The sequence below is a fragment of the Acanthaster planci genome, linkage group LG08, assembly GCF_054643075.1.
Source record: "Acanthaster planci isolate LZ-2023a linkage group LG08, COTS_SCS, whole genome shotgun sequence".
Lineage (NCBI taxonomy): Eukaryota > Metazoa > Echinodermata > Asteroidea > Valvatida > Acanthasteridae > Acanthaster > Acanthaster planci.
This window is the reverse complement of record NC_141784.1, coordinates 18,717,156-18,729,627: the sequence shown is the minus strand read 5'-3', so window position 1 is coordinate 18,729,627 and position 12,472 is coordinate 18,717,156. Positions and strand designations below refer to the sequence as shown.

The following is a 12,472-nucleotide window of genomic DNA, read 5'->3' as shown; positions in this document are numbered from 1 at the left end:
GCTGTTAACGAGTAAAGTTACGTCTAGAATAACTAAGTTATCGAGAAAAACAATCTACCCTAACAAAAGTCTGTTTTGTTAATTTATTTATATAATAAAAAATACACACGTTCATACACACGTTACTTAACCGATGTCAGGATATTATTTCTTCTTTCAAGTGGAGTTCGGCGCAACTGGAAAAATGAATACATGTACATCTTCTAGTTCTAGTGCTAAAATGAGATTCAAGCATGGTGGATCGATCAAACAAGGACATGTGAATGTGAAAGGGTCAAAGTTAAAAATACCTTTGCGCAATCGTGACAAAAAACGGGCGACGCACGACGGACGACGCACGACGGGCGACGGCAGATATGGAATTCCATATTTCCCTAACTACTTCAAGTATGGATATGAAACTAACATAAACGGATAGAAGAACATGTTTCCCTTTAAGATGACACCACGATTGGCAGATTTAGATAATTTTTAGACTTTTCTACGCTCAAATATATGGAGCCGTGTCTAAGCAGGAAAGAACCGGTGTAGCACAAAGAAAGTCAGAATTACGCAAAATAAAAAGCAGTTGGGCAACAAGCGGCACTTTCTTTTGCAAATATTCCCTGACCTACTGCAAATATGGATATGAAACTTACACAAACAGATAGAGGAAAATGGGCCATTTAAGAAGATATCTCTATTGCCAGATTTAGATGGTTTGTAGACCTTTTAGGCTCAAATATATGGAACATTCTCTGCGCGCAAATAGGGCAAAAAAAGTCAGAATTAAGCAAAAGTTGGAGGAGAATTCGCACTTTCTTTTGCAGATATTTTCTTAACTAAAGCAAATATCAATATAAAACTTACATGCATGGGTAGAAACACATGTGTACTTGACAATGACACCTCGATTGGCAGATTAAGATAATTTGTAAGCATTTTATGCTCGAATATGTGGAGCCTTCTCTAAGCAGGACAGCACCGGTATAGCGCAGACAAAGTAAAAAAGAAGTAGTTGGAAAACAAGTAGCAATTTCACTTGCAGATATTTTCCTAACTCCTGCGAATATGGAAGAGAACATTACATGGATGAATAGAGGAACATGTGCCCTTTAGGATAACACCACGATTGCCAGATTTGTAGACCTTTTATGGTCGAACATGTGGAGCATGCCCGGAATCAGGACGGGTATAGCGAGGACAAAGTCAGAACTACGCAAAAATAGGAAGCAGTTTGACAAGCAGTCCCACTTTTTTTGCAGATATTTCCTTAACTACAGCAAATACGGGAATACATATTAGATCAATGGATAAACGATTATTTTAGCTTTCAGATGCCACCACGATTGCGAGATTTGGATAATATTCAGATCTTTTATTCTCAAATATATGGAGCCATTATTTCTCGAGGATAAAGTGTGGGGAAATGGAGAACTGCTTAGAATGGCAAGCAGTAGAGCACGAACTCTTGCCTAATTGTGGGGATATTTCACTAACTACAGAAACAGGGATATTCAAATTAGATCAACGGGTAGAGGATTACATGGGCTTTCGGATACCACCATAATTTCCATATTTGGTTTAGTTTCAGATCTTTTATTCTCAAATATATGGAGCCATCTTTGCGCAGGAATACGACCGTTTACGTGTGGAGAAAGAGAGAATTGCACAGAACTTGCAAACATTATGACAAGAACTCTTGTCTTATTTCGCGTATATTGCACTAACTAGAGTGAATATTGATTTGAAAAGTAGATCAACAGGTACAGGATCCTTTGTACTTTCAAATGCCACCACGATTGTAAGATTTGGATAATTTTCATTTCTTTTTTTCTCGAATATTTGGAGCCATCTTTGCGCGGGAACAGGCCCAGTTAAGTGTGGAAAAGGGACTGAACACAAGAGCTCTTGCCTAATTCCGCGGATGTTTCACTGACTACAGCAAATATGAATATAAAAAATAGATCGAAGGATAGAGGACCCTTTGAGCTTTCAGATGCCACCACAATTACCACATTTGGATAATTTTCAGATCTTCTATTCTTGAATATAAGGAGCCATCTTTGCATGGAAACAGACTTGGTTAGGTGTCGAAAAGGGAGAACTGCAAAGAATTTCAAGCAGTATGACAAGAACTCTTGCTTGACATCGTGGATATTTCAGTAACTACGGAAGATATGGATAGAAAACTAGATCAAATGACAGAGGACCATTTTAGCTTTCAGATGCCACCACAATTGCCACATATGGAAATTTTTCAGATCTTTTTTTCTCGAATATAAGGAGCCATCGTTGCTCGGGACCAGGACCGGCTAAGTGGGGGAAAAGGGTTAATTGGACTGAAATAGAAAGCAGTAGGACAAGAACTATTGCCCAATCTTGCAGATAATTTTTCTTACTATGGCACATATGGACTTGAAAATTAAATCAATGGATAGAGTCAAATTTCAGCTATCAGATGCCACCACAACTACCATTTTTGGACAATTTTCAGATCTTTCATTCCCGAATACAAGGAGCTGTCCTTGCTCAGGAACAGGACCGGTTAAGCTCAGATATAAAGAACAGACTTTACTCAGAAAGCCTATTGAAGCGAGTACCCTTGGGGAATGAAACAATTGGAAGCATAACTAACCCATACTGTTGTCTTCATTCATGGACATGTGTCCACAATTTAAAAATATCGAAATGATAAGTGGAACTATTGAATACAAAAAGAGTATCATTTTAGACAACACACACCAGGATAAGTCTAAAACGTGAGATATTGAGATCATACTTTGCATAAAAAGACGACCCCAAAAACCAATGGGAATAATTAAAAATAAAAAGCAACACTTACCCAAACTCTTGCTTTCATTTGTTCATATTTCTTCAATCCTTTAAATATTGAGATATAAACTACAATAGTGAGAAAGAAATTATCTTTTTGAATGAAACCAAGATTGGGTTATTTGGAACATTTCTAACTTTTGAAGCTCAAATAGGGAGATTTTTATAGACCAACCTTTGTGCGTATAATAGGGGGAATGAAAAATATGTAAGCGAGACCGGCCTCAACTGTTGCTCTAAATCATAGAAATTTTTCCAGTATTTGAAAATATGGAAATGAACTTGTACCAAAGTATGTTGAAGTGTGTACCCTTTGGTATCACACCAGAATGGCCCAATTTGTGTCATTTTCATTTTTTTTAAAAGGATAGCTGCAATCAATTTTTTGGTGATTACAAACCTCCCAAATGGACCTTTGTACCTCTTAAACCTTATTTTTAACTAATTAGTGTTCACATATTCATGAGCAAAACTGTATTGTCACCTTAGGAAGAAGCCTCTGTTTTTGCATTGTTGGTTTGTACACAAAAAGGTCCTGCGTTTTTTCCTTGACTCAGTCTCCTCTTCTTTGCTGATTCACTGGTGTTTATCTGCATAGTAAGAGGAAAGCATTAACCCCTCTCTCGGAAATGTTTCACTCGGTAACTTCTGAGCAACGTTTGAACTGAAACGCCTGTGCACTATGTCTACCCGGGAGGATTTCACATCAACAGCGCCCTCAATTGTCCGGGAAAGAATGGATAATTTTAATAGTTCGAAAGCAGGCACTTTTCAGTGCATTCAACCAAATACGAGTGTAAAAGAGTTTTCACACAAGAAGAGTGCAAAGATGCAAAAAACGTATGTATAATAAAACTCATTGCAGCTACACTAAAAAGCTCGGATATGGAGACGTGACTTTGCTAGAAACGAGAACAATCAACGCGTGTATAGTGGTTTTATGGAAAAAAATACATTCGAAGCATGCCTGACCTAAAGTGTCCTAAAGATGTCTTTATTTTCATATATTCTTTTACGTGTGAAAATATGGAGATGTAACTGTTACAGTTAATTTGGTGAGGAATCATATCCCCCCTCTGGTGATACCAAGATAGGCCGATTTTGACAATTTCTAGACTGTTTGACCTCAGGTGTAGGAACTAAACTAAGTAATGTGCAAAACTATAACAAATATAAAGAACTGGAAGCATAACTGACCCAAACCCTGTCTTTGTTTAGCAGGCATTTCGTTTACGTTTGGAAATATGTAAACGAACTATTTTGAAATAGAGAAACACGTACCCTGTCTGATGACACCTGTTCGGCCGATTTGCACATTTTCGACTATTTCACTTCAGATAACGGAGACGCATTTTTGCTGCAAAAACAGACCGACTAAGATAAATACGACGGAGGAAACGAATAAAAAAAATGAAGGCTGACTGACGCCAGCGTTTAGCATCATTCGCAGATATAAGTCTCCAGTGACATGTTATATGAACTTCAAATCCTTCCCGGGTTAAAGAAATGTCAACATACACAGTGAGGAATGCAATATGAAGGAATAGAGCGGGGGTTTACAGCCTCATTCAGTGTTGCTAAACAAATAATATATACAGTAACAAATGTATAGCCTACACAAAAAAGACAACATTTTTAGACAAAGCGTATGACTGCATAAACAACTGTATAACTGTCCAAAATAACCACTGTACATAACGCAGTGAATGCCTACGGAATGAGGGCGTTGGCCAAAAAGAATTTTGGGTACGGTGTTTTCGGCATGACAAGGTAAATATCAAAATATACACAATATAAATATGAAGTGAATCGAACCTTCACAGTTATACATGGTATTGATTAGGTTTATAGTACTCACGAGGGAGGACACAATAACGAGATGTTGCAAGCTTGGTGCTGGCTCATCCTGGTTTTGCCACACCCTGTATAGCCAGCGGGAAAACCAAGGGATTACGCAACTGCATACCAAACATGCCTTAGCAGGGCCTGGCGCAGGAGACACAAAGCTCGAGTTATACTGTGACTTACAAGCTGCGTGGTACCCGACTGTTTGAAAGGGTTTGGGTGAAACTGGGGGGAGAAGACGAGAGTGGGCTGTGGTTTAGCGTTATTGGTGTTTTGACTCGTGAACTGTGCGCAGTGGCACCTGTCGTATGTACACATGTAAAAGACTTGGCTGCGGGTTAACTCTAAAAGCGTCGGGGGCGGATATTCCCCCCACACATTTTCTAATATTGCCCAGACTAATTTTTCAGGGATTTATAGCAATATTCAGAGTAACTCTTTGCTGTCTTTTTGAAACCAATTTTGTGGAAATCAAACATACGTTCTTACGCAGTGCCCATTTTTTTTCAAAGGAAAAGTCAGCAAAAAAATGTATGCTTTCTTTCTCCACTGTGCACACGGCTCAGTGCACACCGGCTGGCACATAGTACACATGTAGCCTCGAACTTTCAATGACCGTGACAACAAAACTGTATGCCTGATTGAGTTCAAACTTCACAGTTATAATGCTAATTATTGTCTGTACATGCATGCCATTTTTTAAAAAGTCCAGTGTGGCACAGCGAAGTCGAGGAGGCGGCGGAATCCACCCCACCTGGCTGTAAAATGAACCAAAATATCCCGGCTCTCTGATGATAAGGGTGCTACCATTATCATGGCCGTCAGTGAAGCGGAAGCAGTAGTCAAGTGTAGAAAAGAAATTGCGGCTAAAAGCATCCACAATCACACTCAATGATTGGTGTACAGGTGGAATCAAGCTATGAATGATTATCAGTTTTAACGGCTGTTTCTTGACTCTACTATGCAAACAGGCTTTAATCGTCGTACACTGTATATGCCCGCGGCACGTTGTCAAGGAAAAGAAATTAAAGTGAGTTGAGCAACAGTTACTGAACAGTTGTAAAAACGTGCATTATATATGCATGGCGCGGCCTCTTGATAAGTCGAGTGTGCGCATGGTTACTTGCGTTTTATGGCCCCTCGGGTATAGAGGGATTTCATATTAGCGCCGTCTGCGCATATCTGCATCTAAACCGAGGCTCTCTGTGTTGAACTTAGTCGCGCGCGCGCACGGAGTCGACACAGTACATGCAGTATCCGGTTCGTATGTGTGACGCTACTTCAGTTTAATCCACGCCCACTGCACATGCATATCCACGACCGTCGCAGGTACGTTAGTTCGCGGTAAATTGCCGTTACTTTTTCTTTTGATTTTACGTGTCAAGTCATCCTAAAAGACTCTTTCACAAAAATTTGCTGCCTGAAAAGTCTGAATTTAACATACCTGTATGTATTTTGTGTCTTGACTCCTTACTTTCAATCGTTTGATCGTATTAAGAATGGAAGCTGACACACACAGCATACACCAGCTACATACAGCTAAAAGCGTCGTATTAGGATCCCTCTATACATTAGCCTTTTAGAAGTATGGCAGACACAATAGGAGGGCGCTGTTTGAAGTGGTACATATTTGGAGCAAACACAAAAGATTTTTTCCCAAACCAAACAGCGCTCTCCTATTGTGTCTGCCATACACCTAAAAGGCTGATTGTGCTCTATAAAGAGAAAGCATGGGAGCCGTGCAAACATATAAACGAGGGGTGGCCACGCCCCTTGGACAAAAATCATTTTTCAAAGGTCACACCAAGCAGCGTATCAAGCTTTTGGTGTTGGGGGGGATTCGGAAGCGAATGGGGCTTCGGGCTTATTCGACATATGATGTTTTTGGGGAAAAACAAATAACAAAAGCCTTACGATTCGACATCCTTGCTTTTATGTCGTGTTGTCGTGTTTTGTTGCTAATATTTGATAAATAAAATATTAATATTTGACTTGAAAGAATCTGTCAGTTGTCAAGGAAACATGGATAATTTTAAATGTATAACGTCGCACTTTTGAATGCATTCAACCTAAAGGAGATGTCAAGTAGTGTTTCATTATTGAAGAAGTTTGTGACATTCCAGGACAAATATTATGTCCATGTCACATCATTGCAGCAACCTTTAACCCTATAATACATAACAAAATTAAATACCGAGGAATTTCATATCATTAGAAAAAAACGCACGGATCTTTCAAAACACAATTTGATTGGGATTAGATAGGGGCACCAGACTAAAATCACAGTGCAGAATGGAGTGGTTTCCAACCCCCCCCATCCCTCAACCCTCACTTGCCAACGCAGATTTATGTCACTACCAGGTAGAATAATATTTAGATTTCACTGAGGCTCTTCTTGCTGTTCACTGGCACTATGGACATTAAAATTAACTAGTAAAACTGTTGTTGTTGTTGTTGTTGTTGTTGTTGTTGTTGTTGTTTGTTGTTGTTGTTGTTGTTGTTGTTGTTGTTGTTGTTTGTTGTTGTTGTTGTTGTTGTTGTTTTTGTTGTTGTTGTTTTTTTTTTTTTTTTTATTTAAGTTAACTTTCTTTGGTCAACCATGATAATACTACAATGAGAAAAAGATATAACTTCAAAATTCCCTCTACGCGGGACTTTACTGGTTAGTATAACGCAGACAAATCATTCAGCTTTTCAGTGACACAGAGTTTTTGGGAGTGAGCAAAACCAATTTAAAAACAACACGCACTGAAGCCCCATTAACACAGTGGCTGACTATCTATGGTCTCTTGTGGAAATTACGTTCGACAATTGAATTTTCCAAACATAGGCTTATGTAAATAATCATTATCATATTTTCTTTCTGTCCTGCCACTCTAGGGAATTTCAGGCCTTGTATATCATCCATAAATTAAAAGTGCTGGCCTACGAAATAAACAAATAAATTAAATATTTCCACAGTTGGAAAATTTGTTTAGATTCAGACAAAATTTGGTCCTATATTTTTATCGTATATACAATACTTGATGTAAGTCGTATAAGTTGCGTACTAAGATGCAAATATGGGATATAATTCATAATTCGCATGAGTTTGCCGAAGTTATTTTTCACCAAGTCCTTGATGCAACTTCGTATTGGGGAGAACCAGTTAAACAGTTTGGCCCTATACAAAGTCTGTCCTCTCTTCGGTAAAGAAAGCGTTCATGCAAGAGGAAAGTAGAGGTAATTAGGAAAATGAAATATCGTCTAAGGCTAACCTGCAGAACATCCAATGCAGTGCAAGCGATTTTAAATTCCAAAGATCCATAATTTAACATAAATTATGGCAGATTAGGGAAATTATTCATTTTTTTTTCAAATACAATATTCATCCCACTGCATCGCCATATGGTAACTAAATGGCTATACTACTAATTATTCCGAATGGAAGACACAATGTCGTTCTTCAGAAATTGGCAATGCTAATGGGGCTGATGTTGGCAGTCCTTACAGCTATTTTGCATGTATACCATTGCATATATTGATGGATAGTGCCATGAATAACCATGACAAAAGCTAGAGTATTGCTTTTCGATTGCATATTTAATCTCTTCTGAGAGAGCTGCATTAGATATGGCAAATCGATTGCTACTGTTACTTTACCTGATAATGTGCGACAGATTGATGTAATTTCAATAGCAGTACGGTATCCACTTGTTAATTAAACATATTGACAATGGTACATGTTACCTTAAAGGTCAGGCCAACAACGCAGTGTAGAGCAAGAGTTTACAAATTAATTGGTTTTCCTCAGAAACTTCAAAAACAATAATTAAAAAAAAATCATTTACGCCACCGTACCAATTTTGGTTGCCCCTGGCTGCAGGCCAGTTATAGTTGAACGTCCCCTGATGATTCAACTAAGCAATCAACTGAGAAACATTTGTCCGACTTCTAAAATACGTGTAAAGTTTCGACTTTGTTGGAAATAGCATTCAATGGTTGTTAAGGTGTTTGTATGTGGGTAATTCCAGAAATTAGGGGTCCAAAAGTGTGACATTTTCGTGTCACTATTACGTCTGACCTTTGTTATTTAACATGGAAATATCACCGGAACTGATTTCAAACTATTGTTATTTATTTGGTGGATAATTTGCATTAATACATTACAGTTAGAAATTAGAAAATATGTTCTGAATTTAAAAAATCATATGTCGGATGTGATAAGGACACGAAAACCATGGACCCCTAATTTCAGGAATTACCCAGGTGTGAAATTGATGTATTGACAAAGTGTCACAATACATTAACATTAATTTTCATAGTTTGGGTCCCCCCAAGCACGTATTTCATTTGAAACAGGAAATGTAAAATTTCAACCTCATTCAGTAAGCCAGTTACCTAAGAATGCATATTTAAAATTTAAAAATTATTTCAGGAATTACCCAGGTGTGAAATTGATGTATTGACAAAGTGTCTCAATACATTAACATTAATTTTCATAGTTTGGGTCCCCCCAAGCACGTATTTCATTTGAAACAGGAAATGTAAAATTTCAACCTCATTCAGTAAGCCAGTTACCTAAGAATGCATATTTCCCGTTCCATGAATAAACCTGGTAGTCATGTCCTTGGAGAATAATATATTCACATTTCTCCGGCAGTGAGTACCAGCGAGGAGTAAACCTTGTAGCTTTAAGCCTGGAGAAATCAAGTGAGGCTTCAGGCCTCAACAACTGTAACGCATTGCTTCGCTGAAATCCTATTAGTCGAGGCAGAGATAGGTCCTATAGTTTAATCACGGACCATAGTGCACCTGACCCACCTGTTGATAGCGCGGATTAATACAAGTTTGATTGGACTACGTCACTCATAATAAACCCTGTAATTCCAGTGCGACTCATGTTTGCTCACATATGCCTACGCCTGAAGCTTGACAGAGTTATTTAATCCGCCCTGCTTTTTCTGGCGGAGGATTTTTACAAAACTATAAGTACTGCCGTACTTTGAACTCACGGCTTCATCACCAACATCGCATCTACTGGTGCAGGTGTTTTGAAAAAAAGTTACCAATTTCCCTGAGAAAAACTTAAAGCGTTCGTTTCCTGACCTGAAAATGTGCGAGATCATACAACTTCAAGTTGGCCATTGTGGAAACGAGATCGGTACCAAGGTAAGAGTTGTATCTGTGTTTTTCGTTATGTTCCTGTTCCACCATCAGACTTACTATAGACCTAATAAATTCAACTGAATGTGGTAAAACATGATCGATATAAATACCTTTGACTGTTTGAGAAATTCGTAGCATCATTCGAATACGAGCGTTCACAATTGTGCTCCTTCAAGAGTTTGCAACGCGTTGGCAAATCCCAATGGGCGAAATCTGTCGACCCGATCCGCGTTTGGAAAGGGTCGACAGATTTCGTGCGTTGTGATTTGCCAACGCGTTGCAAACTTTCGGAGGCGCACCTCTGTGAATAACCCGTATTCCATGTAAAACAATTCATTGTAGTTTATGGCAAAAAGTCTTTATTCCAGTTTTTCTTTCTTGCGTTTTCAGATATTCGTAACAGTTGCAAACATAATTTTATCTTTTGGAAATCGCTTGTGTTCCTAATTCCTGTTTTCCTTCTCTCATAGTTTTATGAGGTGATTCTTAAAGAGCATGGCGTCGACCAAACTGGTGCATACCAAGGCACCTCCGACTTGCAGTCGGATAAACTCGAGGTTTACCTCCGCGAAACGAACGCAGGCAGCTACCAACCTCGAGCCGTCCTGGTCGACCTGGAGGAAGACACCCTGGCCTCTGTCAGCTCCGGACCGCTGGGCGGGATATTTGATCCGGACAACTTTGTCGTCGCACAGGGCGGAGCTGGGAACAACTGGGCCAGAGGTTTCTTCGGCGAGGGGACTAAGCTGGCAGAAAACGCGATGGACGTTGTGCGCAAAGAGGCAGAGAGATGCGACTGTCTGCAGGTGTGTACACAGTCGATCATCTGCACATGCTTTAAAATAAGACAGAGTTCTATTTGTGTCTGTAATAAGCCAGCTCAGTGTTTCAAAAAGACAAGGTCCTTCGGGAGCAAATCACACGCTTGATTCGGGGTATGTATGCACTGATAGGATAGACAATCGCGCGCGCTCCTGCAGCTCCCAAATTACCTCAAACGCGAATCAAAGGACATGCAATGTTGGAATACTAAAACTGGCTCACGGTAGGAAATTGAGGAATTAAATGGCACTGGCCCACGACACTAATCTCGATAATTCTGTAAACCATTGGTTATAGGTAAATCGTTATCGATTTTTTTTTCTTCCAGGGGTTCCAACTAACTCATTCTCTCGGTGGTGGCACAGGTTCGGGTATGGGCGCACTGCTTTATCAGAGGATCCGAGAAGAATACCCAGACCGCATGAAGTGCACCTTCAGCGTTGTACCATCTCCTAGGGTCTCCGAATCGGTGGTGGAACCGTACAACGCGATGCTTTCCTTCCAAAAGCTGTTAGAATCTTCAAAGGGGACCTTCTGCATCGACAACGAAGCCCTGCTCAACATCTGCTCTCGCACTCTGAAGCTGTCCAACCCAACTTACGCTGACCTCAACCACCTCGTGTCTGCTACCATGAGTGACGTTACCGCCAGCCTGAGATTCCCCTGTCAAATCAATTCAGATCTCCGCAAGATGGCAGTCAACCTGGTACCATTTCCCCGTCTCCACTTCTTCGTGTCTGGCTTAGCTCCACTGACAGGAAGAGTCAGTCAACAGGGCGTCTCCCTCACCGTTTCGCAGCTCGTCCAGCAGATTTTTGATGCCCAGAACATGGTGGTGGACTGCAACCCTCGTCACGGCCGCCACCTGACCGCTTGTACCCAGTTTCGTGGTTCCGTTTCCATGAAGGAAGTCGAAAAGCAACTGGGAAACCTTCAGGACCAAAGCAGCAGCCACTTCGTGAAATGGATTCCCAACAACGTGGTAGCCTCTGCCTGTGATATCCCGCGCAAGGGTGGGAAAACGTCCGGCATTTTCATTGGTAACCACACTGCCATCCAGGAGATGTTCAAGCGCATCTCGAAGCAGTTCGCCGCTCTGTTTCAGAGCAAGAAATTCTTGCACGAGTACATCGCCGAAGGTATGAGCGAGCAGGACTTTAGAGACGCCGAAAACAGTGTTAACGACTTGGTAGCAGAATACCAGCAGTATCAGGATACAACAGTCGATGTAGGGGCCAACTACTAGGAGGAAATGAATGAATGAGACGAATGATAAACAGTAAACACACACAAGTCATGATCATCACTGCAGTCTATACCTTAAATGTCTTCTTATAAGGAGTTTGCAAGGTTGCATACTCTGCAATTGTCTCATATAATAATATGTTGGTAGTAATTGCTCGGAAACAATTATTAACCGCTCTTTGACTGATTCCCAATGACAGCATTAAAACATCCATGTTTCTCCAAGCACAGACACACAAAAATATAACATTGTTTGGCCTTGTAAGAAGAAAAAGTACAAGTGGAAATGACTTTTTAAACATAGAATAAAATAAAATGCAATCGCACACATTCTTCAATTTTAAATGAATTAAAGTTGTAAGGAACGGGTGCGAACGGGGCATTGTTTATTTATAATTTAAGTGATTATTAATCATGTGAGTATTCAGCCTCAATTCAATCTAAGGATTGTTCATCTCGATATGGTGTTGGTAATTAGCTTTTGTATTATGCAGACAGGGAAGAAATGTGTAGATTTATAACACGGATAGATTGGTGATTCTAAAAAACAATCAACGAGCAAACGAAAACAGAGAGGTACTAAACTTAAATACAAATA

The 12,472-nt window shown here is 39.9% G+C and overlaps 1 protein-coding gene and 1 long non-coding RNA gene across 2 annotated transcripts; one reads left to right on the top strand and one right to left on the bottom strand.

Annotated features, from left to right (window-relative positions):
* Positions 1-3,306: 3,306 nt before the first annotated feature.
* LOC110990190 (uncharacterized) lies at positions 3,307-4,751 on the bottom strand. Its single transcript, XR_002599781.2, has 3 exons — positions 4,673-4,751; positions 4,096-4,171; positions 3,307-3,404 (listed from the first exon to the last, which is right to left on the bottom strand). It is a non-coding gene; the product is annotated as an uncharacterized LOC110990190 (long non-coding RNA).
* Positions 4,752-9,683: 4,932 nt separating this feature from the next.
* LOC147798454 (tubulin beta-4B chain-like) lies at positions 9,684-12,440 on the top strand. Its single transcript, XM_087140006.1, has 3 exons — positions 9,684-9,810; positions 10,278-10,613; positions 10,958-12,440. Exons 1-3 carry the CDS (start codon positions 9,754-9,756, stop codon positions 11,873-11,875), a joined length of 1,311 nt encoding a protein of 436 aa, XP_086996132.1. The 5' UTR covers positions 9,684-9,753; the 3' UTR covers positions 11,876-12,440.
* The last annotated feature ends 32 nt before the right edge of the window (positions 12,441-12,472 follow it).

Excerpts from the sequence above, each read along its gene's own strand:
- LOC147798454 (XM_087140006.1), top strand. The coding sequence starts at position 9,754 with ATGTGCGAGATCATACAACTTCAAGTTGGCCATTGTGGAAACGAGATC. Across the intron at positions 9,811-10,277 it reads GAAACGAGATCGGTACCAAG|TTTTATGAGGTGATTCTTAA; the intron begins GTAAGAGTTGTA and ends CTTCTCTCATAG. Across the intron at positions 10,614-10,957 it reads AGAGATGCGACTGTCTGCAG|GGGTTCCAACTAACTCATTC; the intron begins GTGTGTACACAG and ends TTTTTCTTCCAG.